General features: G+C 47.9%; 1 protein-coding gene across 4 annotated transcripts in view; it reads left to right on the top strand.

Moving 5' to 3' along the window:
* Positions 1 to 3,205: 3,205 nt before the first annotated feature.
* The window catches only part of NWD1 (NACHT and WD repeat domain containing 1), an 82,040-nt gene continuing 61,437 nt past the window's right edge, over positions 3,206 to 23,808 (top strand). The window contains exons 1-6 of one of the 4 annotated variants that reach the window (XM_070792587.1): positions 3,206 to 3,539; positions 4,684 to 4,993; positions 7,443 to 7,484; positions 10,677 to 10,762; positions 13,194 to 13,310; positions 20,022 to 20,319. In XM_070792587.1, coding sequence (XP_070648688.1) covers positions 10,679 to 10,762; positions 13,194 to 13,310; positions 20,022 to 20,319 — 499 coding nt within the window. In that variant the 5' untranslated portion in view covers positions 3,206 to 3,539; positions 4,684 to 4,993; positions 7,443 to 7,484; positions 10,677 to 10,678. The remainder of the gene's footprint in view (positions 3,540 to 4,683; positions 4,994 to 7,442; positions 7,485 to 10,676; positions 10,763 to 13,193; positions 13,311 to 20,021; positions 20,320 to 23,808) is intronic. The other 3 variants (XM_070792586.1, XM_070792588.1, XM_070792590.1) reach the window with 3 other exon arrangements.

The raw sequence follows: 23,808 nt of genomic DNA, 5'->3' as shown, positions 1-23,808 counted from the left end.
CCTGTAACTCCAGGTAGCTCCTGACTTCCTCCTTTTGCATTCCTGTCCCCTATAATGAAAAGGACATCTTTCTCGGGTGTTAGTTCTAGAAGGTCTTGTAGGTCTTCATAGAATCGTTCAACTTCAGCTTCTTCAGCGTTACTGGTCAGGGCATAGACTTGGATTACCGTGATATTGAATGGTTTGCCTAGGAAACAAACAGAGATCATTCTGTCATTTTTGAGATTGCATCCAAGTACTGCATTTCGGACTCTTGTTTACTATGAGGGCTACTCCATTTCTTCTAAGGGATTCTTGCCCATAGTAGTAGATATAATGGTCATCTGAGTTAAATTCACCCGTTCCAGTCCATTTTAGTTCACTAATTCCTAAAATGTCAATGGTCACTCTTGCCATCTCCCGTTTGACCACTTCCAATTTGCTTTGATTCATGGACCTCACATTTCAGGTTCCTATGCAATATTGCTCTTTACAGCATCGGACTTTACTTCCGTCACCAGTCACATCCACAGCTGGGCTTTGTCTCTGCTTTTGCTCAGCCTTTTCATTCTTTCTGGAGTTATTTCTCCCCAATCTCCAGTAGTATATTGGGCACCTACTGACCTGGGAAGTTCATCTTTCAGTGTCCTATCTTTTTGCCTTTTCATACTGTTCATGGGTTACCAGGTAACTTGTGGTTGCCAGAGTAGAAAATGGTGGGGTTTGTGAAATGGGAGATTGCTATATACACACTGTGATGGTGTTTAGTTGGGAAGTTGTGTCCAACTCTTGTGACCCCATGGACTGGAGCCCACTAGGCTCCTATGTTCATGGAATTTCCCAGGCAAGAATATTGAGTGGGTTGCCATTTCCTTCTCCAGGGGGTCTTCCTGACCCTGGATCGAACCCACGTCTTCTGCATTGCAGGCTGATTCTTTTCCACGGAGCCACCAGGGAAGCCCAGCACACTACTATACATAAAATAGATAGCTGGTAAGAATCTACTGTGTAGCACAAGGAACTCTACTTGTGCTCTGTAATGACCTATATGGAAAAAGAATCTTAAAAAGAGTGGCTTTACGTATATATATATATAACTGATTCACTTCGCTGCACAGCAGTAATTAACACAACACTGTCAATCAACTATGGTACAATAAATATTTAAAAAATAAAAGACAAAAAATAATTTAGAAAATAATATGGCTATGGTAACATGAGCTTCCCAGGTGGCACAGTGGTAAAGAATCTGCCTTCCAGAGCAGAAGATGCAGGAGATGTGGGTCTGATCCCTGGGTTGGGAAGATCCCCTGGAGAAGGGAATGGCTACCCACTCCAGTATTATTGCCTGGAGAATCCCATGAACAGAGGAGCCTGCTGGGTTGTGGTCCACAGGGTCTCAAAATCTGCTAACCCTCTGAATGGTAACCCACTCCAGTATTCTTGCTTGGAGAATCTCATGGACAGAGGAGCCTGCTGGGTTGTGGTCCATGGGGTCTCAAAGAGTCAGACACAGCAGTGATTGAGCAGGCACGCCTGCAACATGGGTATAGTAACAGAGTGGAAGGATGGCTCTCAACCAGGAGCAGGAGGTGAGGACTCTACCACACAGGGCGTACTTGGCCAGGTCGGAAACATTTTTGAGAGGGGTGGTGCTACCGGCATCCAGTGTGTGGAGGCTAAGGATGCTATTCAATATACCACAGTGTACAGAATGGCTCCCCAACAAAGAATGATCCAGCTCCAAAGTCAGTAGAGCCAAGGCAGAGAAACTGTGTTCTAGAGACTTGGAGTTCGTTAACTGTTGCTGAAACTTTGACAGTTGGAGCCTTTGATTCCTGACTCTGCCACTAGTTGGGTGGACGAGGTGGTAGTAAAAATATTGCAGAAAGGGGAACCCCTTTGAGGGCCCGAGAGTGGGCTCTTGTTAACACTTGGGAATGAGTTGTCCAGGAGATACACGTGCTGACAAAACAAGAGAATTTATTGGGAAGGGGCACCCTGGAGGAGAGCAGGAGGGAAAGGAAAAGTTGAAGGATTTCTCTGCCATATGGCTCCCCCCTTCAAGTTTTGTGATGATGGAATTAGTTTCGGGGTTATCCCTGGCCAACATTCTGAGTCAGTGTCCTACTTGGTGGTGCCTGCGTTACTCAGCCAAGATGGATCCCAGCGAGGTGGATTCTGGGAGGTTGGTAGGACATGCGGGCATCTCCTTTTGACCTTTCCCAAGTTCTTCCTGTTGGTGATGGCTTGTCAGTTCCATGCTCCTTACCAGGACCTCCTGTCACAAAGTAACTCACACAAATGGTTACTACAGTGCCTGGCCAGGGTGGGTGGTCTCAGTTAGTGTTTGCCCTACCAAAAACAGCCTTTAACAGGATCTCTCCGGTGGTCCAATGGCCAAGATTCCTTGCTCTTAATGGGACGGGCCAGGGAGGGGCCAGAGTTCGATCCCTCGTCAGGAAACTGGATTCCACGTGCCGCAAGCAAGAGTTCAGGTGCTCCCACTGAAAATCCTGCATGCCGCAACGAGGCTCAGTGATTTCCTGTGCTGGGACTAAGGCCTGGCACAACCAAATAAAAAATAAATAAATGAAAATAGCAATTAATCACACCAGGCATGATGCTAGCCTCACAGTCTCTGTAAGTACATTTCATTCTCTCACCCTCCAGGAAGGTGGTTGAGAAAATTTAGGCCCAGGGAGGCCAAGTGGCCTGAACAAGGGGCTGCATCTCTTTGAACCTCATTTCTTTCATTGGCGGCCTTCCCTGGTGCCTTAGACAATAAAGAATCTACCTGCAATGCAGGATACCCAGGTTTAATTCCTGGGTCGGGAAGACCCCCTGGAGAAAGGGAATGGCAACCCATTCCAGTATTCTTGCCTGGAGAATCCCATGGACAGAGGAGCCTGGCAGGCTGCAGTCAACCGAGTCACAAAGAGTCGGACACGACTGAGCGATGAATACACACACTCCTCATTGGCGGGACGGGATTATGATGTGTGCCTCTCGAGGTTGTTGGGAGGACTGCCCTCCACAAAGGGCATCTGCTAGGGATGAACCCATTAGCCGGCACACAACAGTTAACCACCAAGTCTGGCTAAGTGCCCAGCCTAGCCAGGGCTGGAGAGCCAAACAATTTCTTTCATTATCCTAGTTGCTGGGGGAATTGGCAGAGACCTGTGAAGTGCCTAAGACAAAAGTTACTAGGGTTGCTGGGGGCATGCCTTTCAGGCAATGCAGAGCCCAGGAAACTTTCTTCTCCAGCCTACTTCCCCAGAAGATTATAAATTGGCCCTTTCACCACTAGCAGGAGCTGGAGGAAGGCTGGAGCCCCCAAGGCAAACCTCTGTCCTTCCTGGGGAATCCAGGCTTGCTTAGCTGTCTCCTTATGTGACCAACAGGAGTTGAGAAAGATGGATAACTGGTGATGAGCTGACTGATTGGACGGTTATGGACTCAGCACCTGCTATGTGCCAGGCACGCTGACCTTGGCAGACGCGGACATCACGTTCTCTTAGGAGGAAAAACAGTAAACAAAGAAGAAACATCAGCTGGTGGTGAGTACTGTGCAGAGAATTAAAATAGGGTGATGGTCAAAATAGCAATTTGAGACGTCAAGGAGTAGTGGCATGGTCAGAGAGAGCCTCTCAGGAAATGGCGTTTAAGGTGGAATGTGCATAACTTGAAAAGGTGCAGCATGGGAGTTCAAGTATGGCATATGCAAAGACCCTAAGGCTGAGAGCAGTTGGCCAGCATTAGACTGGAGGAGAAGGGGACAACAGAGGATGAGATGGTTGGATGGCATCACCGACTCAAGGGACTTAAGTTTGAGCAAGCTCTCGGAGTTGGTGAGGGACAGGGAAGCCTTGTGTGCTGCAGTCCATGGGGTCACAGAGAATTGGACATGACTGAGTGACTAAACTGAACTGAAACTGGCTTCCCAGGTGGCTCCGTAGTAAAGAATCTCTTTGTCAATCCAGGAGATGCAGTAGATGTGGGCTCAATCCCTGGGTCAGAAAGATGCCCTGGAGAAGGAAATGGCAACCCACTCCAGTATTCTTGCCTGGAGAATTCCATGGACAGAGGAGCCTGTCAGGGTTATAGTCCATGGGGTCACAAAGAGTTGGACATGACTGAGCAACTAACACTTTAACTTTTTGCTGTAATAAACCATCAGGGTGAGTGAAACAGCATTTGTGAATCCTTCGAGTCCTCCTAGGGAATCCTCCAAACCTAGGGTGGTCCTGGGACCCCTGAACAGCAAAGCCTTTCCGGATGGACAAAGCAGGGAAGGGAAGTTGGGGCAAAGAAGAAAAAGATGAGCAAAAATTCAGGCTGTTAGGTAAAACTATTTCTTGAGTGCCTGTATGTAAAGTGGGGCCTTCTAAAAAATATATATGAACAAATGGAAAAGCATATCATATTTTTATTTTTTCTTTTATTTTTTTGACCACACATGTGGGATGTGGGATCGTCATTCCCCAACCAGGGATCGACCCTGAGCCCCTTGCATTAGGAGCATGGAGCCTTAACCACTGGCCCACCAAGGAAGTCCCTTTTTCTTTATTTTTTTGATTGGAGTATCATTGCTTTACAATGCTGTGTTAGTTTCTGCTGTACAGTGGAGTGAATCAGTCATATGTATGTATATAAACCCTCCCTGCTGAGCCTCTCTCCCGCTTCTCCTTCCCACCCCTCTAGGTCATCGCAGAGCAACGAGCTGAGCTGAGGCGGGTACTTACATACCTCTCTCCCAAAGGCCTTGTTCGCATTTGCTTCCTCATGGAACTTGGGGAATTTATTTTGGTTGTCAGGCACATTGTGCTTTCTTCCTTATGTGTTGTTCCTGAGATGAGAGCCTCCTCTTCTCACCCTAGCCCACCCGGGAGTGGTTCTCACTCCCATTTCCCAGAAGATGGCAGCTGATGTCCCAGGAGAGAGGCTGTTGGCTTAAGTCCTCCAGGAAGGCAATGGAGGAGTCAGCATTCCAAGCAAACCCATGGACACCAAGGTATCCATTCCTCCAATCTGTGGTTTGTCAACACTGAGAGGTGGGTGAGGCAGGAGTAAGGTCACCAAAGCATCTTCTGTAAGGCCAAATCCTGAGAAAGTCTTTTCCTGCTCACTTTTTTTTTTTTTTTTAATTTTTCCCCAGGCTTTATTGAAATACAATCAACATATAACATTGTGTAAGTTTAGGGTGTATCATATCCATATGATGCACTTCAGGATGGCTACCCACGGTAGCATTAGCTAACAGGTGTCACATAATTACCATTTCATTTTTGTGGTGAGGACACTTAACTGTCTTAGGAACGTCCAGGTGTATAACACAACATTGCACAGTATTGCTAACTGTGATCGTCATGCTACACATTAGATCCTTGGACTGACTCATAAGTGGAGGCTTGTAGCCCTTGGCCAACCTCTCCCCATTTCCCCACCTACAGTCCCTGGCAACCACCATTCTCCTCTCTGTTCTGAGTTGGGTTTCTTTTGTGCGGTTGTTTGTGCTGGGTCTTTGTTGCAACACGTGGGCTTCTCTGTTGGGCAGCACAGGCTCCAGGGCACGCAGGTTCAGTTGCGACACGTGGGCTTCGTTTCCCAGCAGCATGTGGGTTTTTAGTTCCCTAACCAGAGATCAAACCTGCATCTCCTGTCTTGGAAGGTGGACTATTAACCACTGGACCACCAGGGAAGTCCCTGAGTTGGACCCTTTTTGGATTTCACATATAAGTGAGGTCTTGGAGCAGTTATCTTTCTCTGACTTGTTTCACTCAGCGCAATGCCCTCAAGCTCCATCCATGCTCTTTCAAATGGTGTATTTGATTATTTCAAACAGCACATCTCGGTTGCTCAATCAGGGATCAAACTTGCACCCCTGGCATTATAAGCGTGGAGTCTTAACCACCAGGTCATGAGAGAAATCCCTCAGTCAGTTCCAGGTGGGTAGGTACTTAACTGCCCCTCCGGAGACTTGCTAATTTCCCTTCTTCTCAAGGAGAGCAGGCCTCAGGTTCCACACCTCGTGCAGGCAAGCAGATTCAGCTAGAGTTGATTTAAAGTTGGTGTCCCAGTTTCTCAGCACTGCTGACATTTGGGGACAGATGGTTTTCCGTGGAGGCCCTGTCCTGTGCCTTGTGGGGTGTTGGGCAGTATCCTTGGGCCCTACCTTCTAGATGCCAAGAGCTTCTCCTCCCCCAGTCGTGACAACCAAAAATGTCTCCAGATATCCCAAGTGTCCCCTGGAGGGGGGGTGCAAAATGGCCCCCAGTTGAGAACCGCTGGCTTAAATAGTACACCTTGTGCCCATACTTCACTGGAGGGCACGGTGAGCACAGGATGATGGGGGTTCCCCCGAGTTGTCCTTCTTGCCTGCCCTGCCAGGGCTTGGCACCGTGCCCAGCATCACACAGCCTCCCACTGCACACCTGGGCCAGGGCTCAATTTTCATGGAGCCCCAGGGGACCCAGGTGTTCGGGAGGCTGGTTTGTCCCTAGACTCCAAAGCTGAGCGCCAGGAAACCGCAGTTACTGTGGCTACCGGTGAGCTCCCGGGGTGAGAAGCTATTGGTTGAGGGGGAAAAGGCTCGGGTGCCTGGCGGAGTCAACATCCAAGGGATGTCAGCTGGGAGGCCATTGTCCAACATCTCTCCCCATTAGCTTTCGCAGACCAAGTGGAGCCGTGAAGAGCCACTGGTTCATCTCCCCAGGGGCCCTGGAGGTGACAGAGGCTGCGGGTGGTCAAGAAACCTAGGAGGGTGAGACAGGTACCCCACTGCAGATGGCCCTGCCCGGCTGGCCTCCTAGGAAGGCCATCTGGCCACTGGTGTGAGGTGTCTGAGGCCCCGGCCCTTTCCTGGGGAAAGACTGTCCAGGTAGGTGGGCAGCATGAACTGCAGCCCCCTCAGCCCAGGCACCCGCCGGCGGCTTCTCCACGGTCAGGCAGGCCCCCTCCCAGCGCCTGCATCCAGAAGCGTGGCCATCTTCATCAGCTCTACGGTCTCAGGTAAGGGACAGGGCTGGACTTAGAGCTTGGTGGGGTGCCAGGGCCAGTGGGCATGGCTCACAGCATCCTCTAGGAGACCTGGATGTGAACACAGCCCGGCCAGTGACCCACACACATAGGGACTGGGGAGGGAGAGCCTCCCTGACCCTTTGCTTCCTCCCCTATAAGCCAGCCTTAGAGCCTGACTTGAGAGAGTTGTCAGTGGCAAATGATACTGCAACTAATATTAATGATGAATGTTCTAAGCTAGGCTTAAAAAGTGCCCGAGTCTTCCCACAGCTACAAAGCTCTGTATGACAGGATCTGGTTTACTCCCCAACTTTATCTGGTGTAACTCTCACCTCACACCCACACCCACCCACACTGGGCTCCAATAGGTCCAGGAACCCAAGCCCCATAAACTGTAGTTATTCAACTGATCTGTTTATCTAATGCATGACTCCTCCAACCAGGCTATAAGCTCCATGAAGGCAAAGAGTCCACAGTGTGTGCAGGTAAGGGTTTAATAACCCGTTCTTCGAAAATTAAAACAAAAACCCCTGATTCATACTGTCTGCCAATTTCTGTGGTGTAAATTCTCCCACCATGGTCAATTTCAAGCTGTCCTGGGTGACCTCATAAACATGCAGCCAGATATGTTGGGTAGCTCACCATCCTCGAATATTTCCCTAATGCAAAATCAATAGCTATAAACAAACTCAAGAGCAGAAACCAGGGTCAAGGGTAGTAAAATAGTTCGGAAGTGATGAGGTTTGAGTATTTGCAATCTCCACTTTCACTGTCATGTATTCCATCCCAAGTTCAGACAGTTTAATGTTTCACGTTATTATTATTTAGTTAAGTCATGTCTGACTCTTTTGCGATCCCATAGACTGGAGCCGGTCAGGCTCCCCCGTCCGTGGGATTCTCCAGGCAAGAATACTGGAGTGGGTTGCCATTTCCTTCCCCAGGGTATCTTCCTGACCCAGGGAATCTTCCTGACCCAGGGATTGAACCCGAGTCTCCTGCATTAGCACATGGGTTCTTTACCACTGAGCCACCTGAGAAGCTAATTTTTCACAGTGGCTGTTTTAACAAAATCCCTGATGATTCAGCCATCGGCTCTCCCAGGACAGCAGGGGCCGGCTCCAGCATACTGCATTGCCTACATATGCACTGTTTGCCATTGTATCCTTGATGCTTTTTTTTTTTTTTTTTTGGCATTTTTGTCTTGCGGGATCTTGGGGCTTCCCAGGTGTTGCTGGGTGGTAAAGAATCTGCCTGCCACTGCAGGAGACATAAGAGATTCGGATTCTATCCCTGGGTCAGGAAGATCCCTTGGAGGAGGAAATGGCAACCCACTTCAGGGTTCTTCCCTGGAGAATCCCATAGACAGAGGAGCCTGGCTAGCTACAGTCCATGGGGTTGCAAAGAATTGGACTTGACTCAAGTGACTTAGCACGCATGCAAACAGGATCTTAGCTCCCTGACCAGGGATTGAACCTGTGTCTTAACCACTGGACCACCAGAGATCCTTTGTAGTGTTTGGACATAAAGTAACTTCACAGAGGACATTTTATGGACAAATATAAATAACCTGTGGAATTCATAGGACAGGCACAGGAAGGGAGTAGGAGGCAGGTCCAAGATTGGCATTCAGGTCAGTGCCTGTGCTAGGACCCCGGCAGCTTCTTCATACTAGCCGCTTTGGGAGTCTTTTCATGGACACTAAAGTGACCCTCCCCTGGCTACGTGGAGAAAACAAATAATTCTTGAATGCTTACATTACAATAGGTGCAGCCTCAATGGTTCCATCAACATTTATTCGGTACCTGTGTTGAGTGCTGAGAAATTAGCAATGACTTAGACAGAGCAGAGGTTTTTGACTTTGGGGAGCTTGTAGCCCTGCAGAGTAGAGGCATCACCCACTTTTTACGGAGGAGGAAACCAAGGATAGCATGATGCTTGGCACAAGGCCATACAATGAAGGCAAGTGGTAGAAAATAATCTTAGAATCCAGATTTACCCTAGGCAGGGCTGCCAGATTTATCAAAAATAAGAAACCAAACCACCACCATAACCAGCAAAACCAGGACACCCAGCTCAGTTTGCGTTTGAAGTAAACAACCAATGATCTTTTAGTATAAGATAGTGTGCAGAGCTGGAGAAGGAAATGGCAACCCACTCCAGTACTCTTGCCTGGAAAATCCCATGGACAAAGGAGCCTGGTAGGCTATAGTCTATGGGGTCGCAAAGAGTCGAACACGACTGAGTGACTTCACTCACTCACTCAGCGTGCAGAGCGGCTTCTCTGGTGGCTCAGCAGTAAAGAATCTGCATGCAGTGAAGACTGCCTGCAATGTAGGAGACGTGGATTCGATCCCCGGGGCAGGAAAATCCCTCGGAGAAGGAAATAGTGACCCAGTCCAGTATTCTTGCCTGGGAAATCCCACGGGCAGAAGAGCCTGGCAGTCCATGGGGTCACAAAGAGTCAGACACGACTGAGTGAGTAATCCACCACCGCCAGTGTGCAGAGAGGGACATACTTATGCTAACAAGTGATTTGTGTTACACATGGAACAGGGCTTGTCAGAAATGCACATTCTGGAGTTCAGGGAGTGGGCTGCACTTATGCTACCAGGCTTCTCATTACTTATCTGAAATGCAAATCAATGGGGTGTCCTGTATTTTATCTGGCAACCCTAACCAAAGGTGAACAACCATACTGGTTAGCTGGGTCTGAGGGGTTTCCTGGGATGTGGGATTTTTAGCACTAACACTAGGAAAGTCTCAGGCATAGTTGGTCTTTCTGGCATGCCTCCTATTTTTTGTAGCTTTTGATTCTTCATGAACGGTCCTAACCTTTGTAAGAGTTGTTGTTGTTCAATCACCAAGTTGTGTCCGACTCTTTGCAACCCCATGGACTGCAGCATGCCAGGCCTCCCTGTCCCTCACCATCTCTTGGAGTTTGCCCAAGTTCATGTCCATTGGGTCAGTGATGGATCCATCCAACCATCTCATCCTCTGTTGCCCTTTTGTCCTTCTTGATCTTTCCCAGAATCAGGGTCTGTTCCAATGAGTCAGCTCTTCACCTCAGGAGGCCAAAGTTTTGGAGCTTCAGCTTCAGCATCAGTCCTTCCGATGAGTATTCAGTGTTGATTCCCTTTAGGATTGGCTGGTTTGATTTCCTTGCAGTCCAAGGGACTCTCAAAAGCCTTCTCCATCACAATTCAAAAGCATCAGTTCTTCGGTGCTCAGCCTTCTTTATGGTCCAACTCTCACATCTGTACATGATTACTGGAAAGAATATAGCCTTGACTATACAGACCTTTGTTGGCAAACTGGTGTCTTTGCTTTTTAATACACCGTCTAGGTTTGTTGGTGCCAGTGGTAAAAAACCCACCTGCCGATGCAGGATATGTAAGAGACGCAGGTTCCCTCCCTGGGTTGGGAAGGTCCCCTGAAAAAGGGCATGGCAACCCACTCCAGTATTCTTGCCTGGAGAATCACCATGGACAGAGCAGCCTGGAAGGCTAGGCTACAGTCCGTAGGGTCACAGAGTCAGACACGACTAGAGTGACTGAGCACACACACTAGGTTTGTCACAGCTTTCCTTTGTAAGAGCACCTGAGGCTAAAAGCAGAGCTGTGAGGCAGGGACGAGTTCTGAGTTTGTCCGGTTCCTAGCCTGCATGCCGTTCCTTGCAGATATGGACGCAGAGAGGGAAGCCCTCCAGAGCACCGCCTACCCCGAAGTGCAGACCTTCTGCCAGAAGCACGGCCTGATGTTCGAGGTAATTGCCCCCCGACCCCTCACTGTCTCAGCAACCCGGGCAGGCATACGGGCTCCTTGCTCAGAGGGGCTCCACACCAGAACTACAGATGAAAGTCCTCTGAAGAAGGCAGGCGGAGAGGTCGTGGCCATGGGCGCTGCAGTCAACCCTGGTGGTGTGCCAAAGTACTGGGAGTGGATGCCTTGCAACTCTGGTCCTTGGGCATGCCACTTTTTTTTTTTTTTTAATAAGATTTACTTTCTTCTTCTTTTTGGCTGTGCTGGGTCTTCGTTGCTGTACGTGGGCTTTCTCTAGTTGCAGAGAGCAGGGGCTACTCTTCGTTGCTCCCAATGCAGGGGTCCCAGGTTTGATCCCTGGTCAGGGAGTTAGACCCCACATGCTGCAACTAAGAGCTCACATACCACTCCTAGACCTAGCACAGCCAAATAAGTAAATCAATAAGAAAAAATACTTTACAAAATGACGGTGGGGGCTGTGGGTGTGATGGATGACGCAGGCTTCTCTTGCTGTGGAGCAGGGGCTCTAGAACATGTGGGCTTCAGCAGCTGTGGTTCCCAGGCCCTAGAGCATTGGCTCAGTAGTTCTGGTGCAAGGGGTGAGTTGCTCTGTGGCACGCGGGATCTTCCTGGATCAGGGGTCAAACCTGTGTCTCCTGCATTGGCAGGCTGATTCTTTACCCCTGAGCTACCAGGGAAGCCTTGCATGTCACTTTCATCATTGCTTTGTCCTGTCCTCCAGCCCTCCCGACACTGGAACAGCTTTAGCGGGTATCTATGAGGGCTGTGGGATATTTGGGTGGGTATGCATGTGAGACGTGCACCAGCTGGGCAGTCCCCATGGGCCCTAGATAGAGGGCACCGATCCCAGGGTGGGGATGTAGATGGCTGCATGTTTCTAAGCGGAAACTGATAAACCATCTTTGGAGTCTCAGCCTCAGTTGATGCTGTCTCTTTGCCATTTACAACAGTCATCCAGAGAGCCTAGCCACTGGACTACCAAGAAAGTCCCTCTACATTACTAAGAAAGGGGCCCTCACGGATCATGAGACATGATTCAATGGCAGAGATGCTATAAAGGAAGACATAGGTGCTGAGCACTGATGAAACGCCTCGTGTGCGTCCCCTTTAATGTGCGACTAAGGCAACAAACATCCTCAAGACGCAGGCTGGGAGACAGTGGCCTAGAGTGATGGAGTTTCTTGTGCGGACCCAGTGGCTGAGCCTTTTTCCTTTTCCCTTTCCTCCTCCAGCCGCATCCGGTACTGTAGTCCTTTTACCCCATGCCGTAGTTTATTAGGAATTTTATGTCCTTCTCTCTGGACAAAAGAATTGAGTGAGACATGGCCTGTTCTGAGTCCCACCCACTCTCTCCTCATCCCAGCTTTCTGCCTGGTCAGCTTCACTGCTTGAATTAAACCATTCTACTCAGCCCCACCTCCGGCCAGTGGGCCAAAATAGACCGAAAGCGTGCAGTTGCCCAGGACACTTTGCCATGTCTGATTCTGGCCAAGTGAAAACCCTCCTTTGCAAAGAAAGCTCTGCAAACAAGGGTGGACATGTCCTTGTTTAAAAGGAACAGTTTGAAAATGCCCAAGTTCTTTAAAAATGTTTTAAAATATTTTAAAGTAAACGTTTGAGTTTGGAATTCAGATTTGCAGGAAAATTGCCTGTAGGATAGAGTCTCCATATGCCCCCACCCACCCACTTTTTCCCCTGTTGTGAACATCTTCTATTATCGGAGCATGTTTGTTATGACTAAGAAATGGACATTGGTACATTGCCTTTAAGCAACCTCCAGACTTTCAGACTATCACCATCTGTGTCTCCTTTCTGGCTGGAGAACTCGGTTACATTTAGAAGGCCAAAGAACTCTTACATTGAGTTGTGCCAGCTCCCCAGTCTCCTGTGGCTGGGACAGCTCCTTGGTCTTCTCCTTCATACTCATAAGCAGTACAGTTGTGGGGAATATTGCCTGGGAGTCCTGTGGCATACCTCCAATTTGGGTCTGTCTGATATTTTTCTCATGATTACACTGGGATTATGGGTATCATTCGAGTTCTTTTAATCCAGACATCCCTCTTTGAGGAAAGGTTGTCAAATTACTGAAAGAGGGCCTTCTCTGGTGGTCCAGTGGCTAAGACTCCGAGCTCCCAAGGCAGGGGGCCAGGGTTGGATATCTGGTCCAGGAACTAAGATCTGGCATGCTGCATGCTGCTGCTAAGTCGCTTCAGTCGTGTCCAACTCTGTGTGACTCCATAGACGTCAGCCCACCAGGCTCCCCTGTCCCTGGGATTCTCCAGGCAAGAACACTGGAGTGGGTTGCCATTTAAATAAAAAATGACTGAAAGAAACTTTATGCCTTTATCAAAAGGAATTGAAAAACATCACCCATCCTGCCACTTTCCTGACAAACCCATGCTTGTCATTTCCAGGTGGTTGACCTGAGGTGGGGTATTCGGAACACTGAGGCCACTAACCACATGACCACAGAACTCTGCTTGGAGGAGCTTGACCGGTGTCGGAAAACATCCATAGGGCCAGCTTTTGTTGTGAGTCTATTGGGAGGGACAGATGAACTCTTACTTCTCATTCTAGCCCCAGGATATGGCCCTGTTTCTAGACCAAACCCATCAATGGAGGGAAGTGGGTGGCATGTCTGCTATCATGCTCAATCTTCATAGCCTGCCCATGGCAGACATTGCTAATTGATCACAGCACCCATTTTTCTGAAGAGCTAGCCAGAATCCAGACAGTAGCAGTCAAGTGGAAGCAGCAGGTGAGTGGCAGAACAGAGTGCTGAAGCCCAAAGGCATCTTAAAATTTGCTCTGAGCTTTCCCACATCATGAGCTTTGTTTGGGGGACTTTTAGATCCTAGAAAACCATAGAGAAGGTGAAAATCTACAGGGTATGCAAATTTTTTTCTCTCATGTGCCCTGTGTTATTGGGAGCAATCTCTGTGTCCCTTTTTTGAGCATGCCTGAGGAGCTAACTTCTTCTGATCCTAGGCAAGACTAACCAGGGTCTTCTCTCCTCCCCAACTAAACTCTCTCTGATACCAGAACAATCTCCAGCTCACAATTAAAGGTTTATGTTATAATCAGCATATGATATTCCAAAACTTTGATTTATTACATCACCAAGTTTCAAATATACCAAGAACTAGAGAATTTTGGCTCGTAAATCCTAGAGCAGGGATCAGCAAACCACAGCCCATGGGGCAAATCCGGCCTTCTACTTGTTTTTGTAAACAAACCTTTATTGGCACAAGCCTTTATTTGGCCCTTGATGGAAAGTTTGCTTAAACCTGTCCTAGAAAGTAAAGAGAGAAAAAGTCAAGAAAGTATCTTTGCCCAATACATCTTAATCAAAAACAAGCTTTGAGCAGCTCCCCAAAAAAACTTCTGGAGATAAGCATATAGCAAGTAAAAGGTAAAAGAAGGTTTATAAAAGCTGTTTTCTAGAGAAACAAAGACAAATAAATGAAGCCCATTTGGACTTAAAATTGCCCTGCCCAGTCAGTGTGCATGCATGCATGCTAAGTCGCTTCAGTGGTGTTCGACTCTTTGCAACCCTATGGATTGTAGCCCACCAGGCTCCTCTGTCCATGGGACTCTCCAGGCAAGAATAATGGAGTGGATTGCTGTGCCCGCCCTCTCCAGGGGATCTTCCCGACCTAGGGATCGAATCCATGTCTTTTATGTCTCCTGCCTTGGCCGGCAGGTTCTTTACCACTAATGCCACCTGGGAAGCCCACTGCCCAGTGTAGTAGCCACGAACCACATGTGGTGATTTAAATTGATTAATATCAGGCAGAATTAAAACTTCAGTTCCTCGGTTGCACCAGCCGCATTCCAGCGGCTCAGTGGCCGCATGTGTCAAGTGGCCACTGTGTTGAACAGCATGGGTATGAACACTTCCAGGGTTGCTGAAAGTTCTAGTGCTGCTTTAGAGATTAGTTCAGTTCAGTTCAGTCGCTCAGTCGTGTCCGACTCCTTGCGACCCCATGAATTGCAGCACACCAGGCCTCCCTATCCATCACCAACTCCCGGAGTTCACTCAAACTCACGTCCATTGAGTCAGTGATGCCATCCAGCCATCTCATCCTCTGTCGTCCCCTCTCCTCCTGCCCCCAATCCCTCCCAGCATCAGAGTCTTTTCCAGTGAGTCAACTCTTCGCGTGAGGTGGCCAAAGTACTGGAGTTTCAGCTTCAACATCAGTCCTTCCAAAGAACACCCAGGACTGATCTCCTTTAGAGATTACGTCTCCTTAAAAAAAAAAAAAAAAACTAAGATCTGGGTGGCAGATGTGAAAAGCTTTACTATGTATTAAGTTTTATCTGTACACTTACCACTGTGTTTTCATGCTTTCCTCTTATACTTTTCTTTGTAGGTTGACATCAATTTTTCTTTCTTCCCTGCTTTGTTGAGCTGTAACTGACATCCAGCACTGTATGGGTTTAAAGTATACAACATAATGACTTGATTTACATGTATCGTGAAATGATTATTAAATAATATTAGTTGACACCCAGCTGCTTATATAGATATGAAAAAGGGAAATGGTTTTCCTAGTGATGAGAATGTCTAGGGTTTACTTTCTTAGCAATTTTCAAATATGCCCTACAGCGGTGTTAACTGCAGTCACCATGCTGTACACTACGTCCCCAGGACTTACTTATAACTGGAGGTTTGAATCACTTGATTTCATGTCTTTATTTTTTATTGAATTCTTTATTATTTTTATTTTATAGCTGATGTTCAACTTGTGTTGGTTTCAAGTGTACAGCTAAGTGATTCCGTTACATACATCCATAACGGCTCAGCAGGTAAAGAATTCATCTGCAATGAAGGAGACACAGGAGGCATAGGTTTGATCCCTGGGTGGGGAAGATTCCCTGGAGCCTTGAAGAAGTGGCAACTCATTCCACTATTCTTGCCTGAAATATCCCACGGACAGAGGAGCTTGGCAGGTGTACTTCAAAGAGTCGAAAAGAGTCAGACACAACTGAAGCAACTGAGTACAAATGCATATATATGTTTAAACTTTTTCAGATTCTTGTCCCTTAAAAATTTGTTGCCAAGTATTGAGTATGGCTCCCTATTTTAATCATTATTGTTTTAAGTACAGTCTAATATTTTAAAGGCTCTACCCTCTGAGTTGCTTCCCTTGTGACTCAGTGGTAAAGAATCTGCCTGCCAATGCAAGAGATGTGAGTTTAATCCATAAGTTTGGAAGATCCCCTGGAGAAGGAAATGGCAACCCACTCCAGTATGCTTGCCTGGGAAATCCCACGGACAGAGAAGCCTGGAGGGCTACAGTCCATGGGGTCACAAGGAATCGGACACAACTGAGTGATTAAGCAACAACAGCAAAATCCTCTGATTTATGTATCTCCTTTGCGATTCCCCCCCCCCCCCCCCAGTTTTCTGCTTTTGCTGATGACTGAGACTGATGATTGATCATTTTGTTGCGTTTCAAAGAAAAAAAGAAAAGGCAAAAGTTTCGTAAAGAAAAAAAGGGAGATGGGGAGAAAAGGAACTCCAGGAGGACTTCCATTTTGCAACCGAAATTGCAGGCAGCCAAAAGCGCAATGCAGCTTCCAGGTGGCATGGGGGATGGTGGATGGGAGGGAGGGTGATCTCGGAGCTTCCCCCAGGCCTGAAAGGCCCAGGGACCTCACAAATCCTTCCAGAAGGGTTCCTTGGGCGGCAAGCTGACCTTTAGCCACTTCCTGTGTTCCTCCTGAAACAGGTGTCTCCCCTCTAACTCTTGAGAGTCACGGCTTCATTCTCCTTCAGTGGCTCTGGTTTAGGGGGCTTTCCACCAAACTCAGAGATGCAGTGGAGGCCCTTGGAGAGGCATCTCTCTGGTAAATAAGTCATTAGGCAGTGCGGCAGGGGACGGCTCCCCATGGCTCTTCCTTCTAGAAGCTCTGGGTCTCTCGGGCCACCTGCAGCTTCAGCATCTCCAGAGAGTTGCTCCTGGTGGTGGCAACTTGAGCTTCTTTCAAGCTCCTCCCATTCCTGTTGCTCTGGTCCCACAGACAGGAGCATCTTGTGTCTTCTGTCTCCTTCCTGAGAGCTCTGGTTTGTGGTTGGCTGGCTGCATCTTTTCCAACTCCTCTTGCTTGTCCAAGGCTCTGCCTTCAAGAAAGGCAATTGGAGAGTGGAATCCTCTTCAACACCTCGTTCTTACCAAACCAAACTTGGATCCACAAGCCCGTGCAGAATAAAACCAATCTACCAACATTGAGTTGTCATGAAGGAAGGCACAGCATTGACTGCAGGTGCCAAGCAAGGAGTTCAGGGCAGCTAGTGCTCAAAACCCCTGAACTCCCAGATGACTTTTAGGAAAGCATTTTTAAAGGCCAGGTGAGGGAGTAGAGTTGCAGGGTATGGGATCAACTCGCACAATTCTCTGATTGGTTGATGATGAGGTAACAGGGTGGTATCACAGGGGTTAACGTTACCAGTCCTTAGGTGCCATAGGTCTGGGGGCTATGTGTTCATGATCATCACAAAGTGAACTTCTTCCATTTGGTGAGGGTTTTCACACTGGGCTTTCCTGGTGGCTTATACAGTTAAGAATCCACCTGGAATGCAGGAGACTTGGGTTTAGTCCCTGAGTTGGGAAGATCCCCTGGAGAAAGGAATGGCAACCCACTCCAGTATTCTTGCCTGGAGAATCCCATGAACAGAGGAGCCTGGTGGGCTACAGTCCATAGGGTTGCAAAGAGCTGGACACAGCTGAGCGACTCACACTTTCTTTTTTTGCAAGACAACTCAGGAAATGTGCATCAGATACTGTTTTCTATGTATTTCAGGGCGGAGCTAAAGGTGAGGATATGGGGTAGGGGTCTGTCCCCTAGGGTCCTGCTCCATTACACCATCATCACAGATTCAAGTCATTCAGGTTTCCCAGGTACACACCCCCTGGAATATTCTGGTATGTCCCAATGAAGAAGGGAGGGTTGATTGCTTCCATTTTACATAGTGAAGAAATTCAAGACTTTGGGTCCACTGTCCTAGGCCTTCTCCAGCCTAATTCTCTTGAATTCCAGTTTGCACTTTCTTCATGCATGCTGAAGGTGGAAAGACGGCCTCCTATATTCTTGCAATAAGACCCAAATCTTAGGGGCTCTGCAAGCCCTGCAAAATCATCCCAGGGGATGGCCTTATCCCCCTTTACTGCCCCTTCCCTGTTGGTTCTGTAGACCCTGTCTTTTCCGCACAGTATATCCCAGGGCCTTTGCATGTACCGTTCCCCCTGCAAGCCCTCTGCCAGGGGCATTCCTTCTCCTGTCTTATTCTTTAGCTTGATCCTCACTCCCTCAGGGGAATTTCTCTGACTCCACGGCCCTCGTGTGACCTAATTTGCCTTTTCCTCTTAGGACGATGAGCAGCTGAAATACTGACACTGGTGCAATTCTCAGACTGAAGCCTGTTTCTCCTGTTAAGACTCCAAGGTCCAGGAAGGCAGGGCCCAGCACTGTCTCGGTCACTGCTGTCTGCTGAGCAGCTGTCATGGGTTTGGCTCAATATATATATTCGGGGAAGATATTCTGCATGGGGATCTCACCATCTCCCTTTCCAGATCAACTCTTTTTTAAAAAATTTTAATTAGTTTAGTTTTGGTTGCTCTGGGTCTTTGTTGCTGCACGTGGGCTTTCTCTAGTTGCAGCGAGCAGGAGCTACTCTCTGAGAAGCTACTCACCGGCTTCTCATTGCAGTGGCTTCTCTTATCACAGAGCAGGGTCTCCAGGGCATGAGGGTTTCAGCAGTTGCAACACGTGGGCTCGGTAGTTGCAGTGCGCAGGCTTAGTTGCCCGGAGGCATGTGGAATCTTCTCAAACCAGGGATCGAACCCATGTCTCCTGCATTGCCAGGCGGATTTTTTACCACTGAGCCACCAGGGAAGCCTGGAAGGACTTATCACTTGCAACAAGTCAGGAAAACACCAGAGACTTTTTCCAAAGCAGTGTCTCCCTGAACAGCAAAACTGAGAAAATTTTAAGCCAAGGGGGCATGCATATTCATGAAGTGATTTGAGCAGAGGTGAATTCAGCCTAGAATTGGGACAAAGGTCCACAGCATCCAAGCTTTGGTTGATTGAAGTCAAGGAGGGTCTACACCATCATCCTATATTCCACCTGGGCAGGAGTCTTAGTTCCTGCAGAACTCAAAGACATATTATATCTATATCCTTTGAAGATTAACGAGGAGTCTGTTTTATCACTGTGTTGCAAGAAGGGAAACACTTTCCAGGACCCAAGAGCAGGCTCCTGTCCAACACTCAGAAATGAATTGTCCGAGGAGACATACATGTTGACAAAGCAAGAGACTTTATTGGGAAAGTATGCCTGGGCAGAGAGCAGTAGTAAAAGGGAACCCAGGAGAACTGCCCTGCCACGTGGCTCCCAGCCCCCAGTATTATGGTAATTGGCTTGGTTGCTGGGTTGTCTCTGGCCAGTTACTCTGACTCCGGGTCCTTCCTGATGGTGCATGCACCACATCAGCCAAGATGGATCCCAGCGAGAAGGATCCTGGAAGGCTGGTAGGATATCTGAACTAGAGTCTCTTTCTGTATTGTTTCGTTGCTAAGTCACGTCTGACGTTTTTGCGACACCATGGACTGTAGCCCTCCAGGCTCCTGTGTCCATGGGATTCTCCAGGCAAGAATACTGGAGTGGGTGGCCTTCCCCTTCTCCAGGGGATCTTCCGCAACCAGGGATGGAACCGCATCTGTTGTATTGCAGGCAGGTTCTTTACCGCTGAACCACCTTTTGACATTTCCCTCCTCAGGGGATTCTGCATCCCTTACCAGGACCCCCTGTTTAAGATAACTCATGCAGGTGGTCACTACTGGGCCTGGCTAGGGTGGGTGGCTTTAGTCAGTGGTTCCCCCTAACAACTGGACTATTGGACTGTTTCTTGACTGCTTTTCCTTTATTCCTGCATTGTCTCACTTCCTTTAAGATAATTAATTACTTAGATGTGTTCAAGGGCAAGCATTGAGACCAGGCTTCAATCACAAAATGGCTTAGGCCAAAATGGTTTCTCTTATGTCAAGAAAGCCATTACTGGTTCCCTTTCTCTGGGGACCCCTAACCGATCTGCTTACATTAATCTAATTATCTCTGTGGAACAACCACCAGGCTCATTTTAAGGGCTCGGCATCCCTCACCCAGGGTCACTGAGCTAAGTGCCTGAGCCGAGACTTGAGCCCAATACCACCCCTCTCCAACTCTCTCTCCTCCAGGCCCTCGTGGGTGACCAGTACGGCCCCTGCCCCGTCCCCACATGGATCGAGGAAAAGGAGTGGGAGGCGCTGAAGGCTCAGCTGACCGCCAGGCCCCGTGACCTGGAGCTGGTGGCACGATGCTTCTGGAGAGACGAGAACGCGGTGCCCCCCGCCTACCTGCTGCAGGCCCTGGGCACTGGGGAGGCCTCTGGGCCTGAAGAGGCCACCCTGCTCTCTGCACTGCGCTCCGGAGCCCAGGAGGCCCGCAGGCTGGGGCTCATCAGCCAGGAGCGGTGGTACTGCTACCACCGGTCAGGTGAGGCTGCCAAGACTCCCCTAGGGGTCCCTGGGAAATGCCCAGGGGTTCAAAATACACGTCACGCTTTATCCAAACACCACCGCCTGCATTTCTATAAATGCTAAACCAACCTAGCTCCCGGAGGCCCAGTTCTGAGAAAGATTATTTTTCTGATCCAAGAGACTGTAGTCACATCCTGGTTAATTTCAGCGTCTTAGGGTTCTTCTCTTCGGGCTCCTTCCCTTTTCTCAGGCAGGCTCCTGGCTTTGGGGGACTTGTCCTAGGATGACCACCATCCCCATACACCTGGGACCGAGACCCTCCCAGGATTCAGGGTTCTTAGGGCCAAACCCAGGACAGTTCTGGGAAAACTGGAAGAGTGGGTCACCCCGGGCTAGCTGAGAGCCGGCTTCTACTGAGGAAATTGTCCTTCATCAATGTACCTGCCTTTGAAAACTGAAGCGAAGGAAGAAGGAGTCTCTGTTGCCCAAGGAGGGGAGAAGAGTTTCCCCTCTGTGCTGAGTTCATCACCTGTTCCCTTACCTCTCACCTCAAGCCTCGTCCTCTGCCCCTTCCGTCCTCCACACCGGGCTAGCAGAAAGGTGTTTCTAAAAAGGCAGTGAGATCAAGCCATTGCCCCATTGCTTGCTGACTCAGGAAAGAAATAGGTTCTTTCAGTAAGAAAAAGGTTCTTATTATTTATGGATTAGTAAGTAACACACAGAGTCGGACACGACTGAAGTGACAGCTGCAGCAGCAGCAATGTCAGTTTACACTTTATTAGTATGACAGTTTACATCACCCACCTTATTTTTTATATAATTTTATTTATTATTTTGACCGTGTGGAACCTTCTTCCTCGCTGCGCGGGCTTTCTCCAGTTGCAGGGAGTGGGGGCCGCTCCTCAGTCGCGGTGCACCAGCTTCTCATTACGGTGGCTTCTCTTGTTGCAAAGCAGAGGCTCTAGGGCACGAGAGCCTCAGTAATTGCAGTGTACACTCAGTAGGTGCGTTTTCCAGGCTCTAGAGCACAGATTCAATAGGTGTGGGGCACCAGCTTAGTTGCTCTGGCATCTGGGATCTGCCCGGATCAGGGATCTAACCCGTATCGCCTACAGTGGCAGACAGATTCTTTACCACCAAGTCACCAGGGAAGCCCTCACATTATTAAATATATGAATTTATATTATCCAAACTATTAACTATATGAATTCATGTTATCCATACTATTAAATATATGAATTTATGTTATAAAATATTAAATATATGGATTTATATTACCCACACTATAAAATATATAAATTCATTTGATCAACATATTACATATATTGATTTATTAAAAGGTATTGAATGTAGTAATTTATACTAATAGTATTTTATTAAAATATATTGACTGCTATTTACTGTATATATAGTAATTCTAGTAAGGAGATAATCCATTTTTAAAAATTTTATTTGAGGATAATTTTAGATTAACAAAAAAGTTACAACGTTATAAAGATACAAAGATAGTGTAGATTTCTCTTACTCATATAAGAGTAAGTATGATCGAGGTACATTTACTGGAACTCAGAAATGAACATCAATATTTACTATCTGTACATGACTAGTAACTAGACTCCAGACTTCATTTGGATTTCTACAGTTCTCCCATCAATGTCTTTCTGTCCCAGGATTCCACACTTGCATTTCATCCTTTGTCTCCTGAGGCTACTCTGGTCTGCAACAGGTTTTCATGACTGTTTTGAGGAGTACTGGCCAGGTCTTTTATAGAATGTCCCTCAGTCTGGGCTTGGTTGGTGCTTTCTCATGATTTGACTGGGATTATAGGTGAGGGGGCAGAGAAGGCAATGGCACCCCACTCCAGTACTCTTGCCTGGAAAATCCCGTGGACAGAGGAGCCTGGAAGGCTGCAGTCCATGGGGTTGCTAAGAGTCGGACACGACCGAGCGACTTCACTTTCACTTTTCACTTTCATGCATTGGAGAAGGAAATGGCAACCCACTCCAGTGTTCTTGCCTGGAGAATCCCAGGGACGGGGGAGCCTGGTGGGCTGCCATCTATGGGGTCTCACAGAGTCGGACACAGCTGAAGCGACTTAGTAGCAGCAACAGCAGCATAGGTGAGGGGGAGGAAGACCACAGAGCTGAAATTCCCTCCCCATCCCATCATATCAGGAGCACCTGAGGCCCACCTGGCATCACAGGTGGGGCTGACCTTGACTGGTTAAGACTAGTCATGACGGACCGGTTTTGGATACACTGTTTGTGTGTCTAACAATGTTGAGTCCACTGTTTGTTGAGCACTTACCCTGTCACTATAGCTTGCCGGAGTCCAGCTCCAGCAGCCAGGGATTCAACCTGAAGGGGTGAGCGGTGTTGGCGAGAAACTGAGGCAGCCTCTCATTTTTCTTGGACTGCCTGTTTATTTCAAGCTTATGATTCTCTTTTATACTTTTACAAAAGCATTAGGTCAGAGGTTTGATATTTTTAGTTCCCATTGACCCAGATTTATTTTTCTCCAAAAATCATTGTTGCCCCTCAAAAGGGGTTCCTTCGTCAGTGATTCTCTTATCTACTTTTTCTTATGTGTCCTTGTGAATACACTGTAGCTCATGCTAATGTCTGGGCTGCGTACCACATTCCTCAGTTTAATTCTTATCTTTCTAAGTCCTGTTTACCCCTAGTATCCTAAGCTCACTATTTCTTAGAAAGGGCTTCTAGCTAATAATATCGCTAAAGTCCCTAATCTCTATAAGCTATAGTAGAATATGCTAACATTACAGCATCCCTTAAATCTTTAGCTTCTAACTATTTTAATTATTCCCAAGCCCTAAATTCTTGGTGGCTCCGATGGTAAAGCATCTGCCTACAATGCGGGAGACCCGGGTTCAATCCCTGGGTCGGGAAGATCCTCTGGAGAAGGAAATGGCACCCCACTCCAGTACTCTTGCCTGGAAAATCCCATGGATGGAGGAGCCTGGTAGGCTACAGTCTATAGGGTCACTAAGAGTCAGACACAACTGAGCAACTTCACTCACTCACTCAAGCCCTAAATTCAGCAAACTCCTTTGCCATAACACTTTCCTCACAAATAGGCTTCAGATAGCAATCCCTCCCATGGTCTCAAGCTGCGGCCTGTGTGCTCACCCTGGAATACTTTTTTGTGAAAGTCCTTGAATAAATATCAGTGATTAACTTTATGAATTATTCTTTGAGCACAGCTGCGGAAGGCTTTATGCCTTCTTATGCTCCTCTCAAAAACAATAAGCACCTTAATATTCTCTTCAGTCAACTCAGCCGAGGAAAGGAAAAAACAAGTCAGAATCACAAAGCCTAACTCCTTCATTCCGGGTCCGTGCCTACGGAACAAAGGGAGGGGGTTTAGGGCCGTGCCTCCATTTTGTCAGTAATGCCTAACGCGGCTCCCGACAATAGCTTGCTCTACAACACAAAGCCAAGTGTGCCAATTGTTCTCAGAGAGAAATCTGACCCTGAGGTCATACTCA

The sequence above is a fragment of the Bos indicus genome, chromosome 7 (genome assembly GCF_029378745.1).
Source record: "Bos indicus isolate NIAB-ARS_2022 breed Sahiwal x Tharparkar chromosome 7, NIAB-ARS_B.indTharparkar_mat_pri_1.0, whole genome shotgun sequence".
Taxonomy (NCBI): Eukaryota; Metazoa; Chordata; class Mammalia; order Artiodactyla; family Bovidae; genus Bos; species Bos indicus.
The sequence above is the reverse complement of the archived record's forward strand: the minus strand, read 5'-3'. Positions and strand labels throughout refer to the sequence as shown.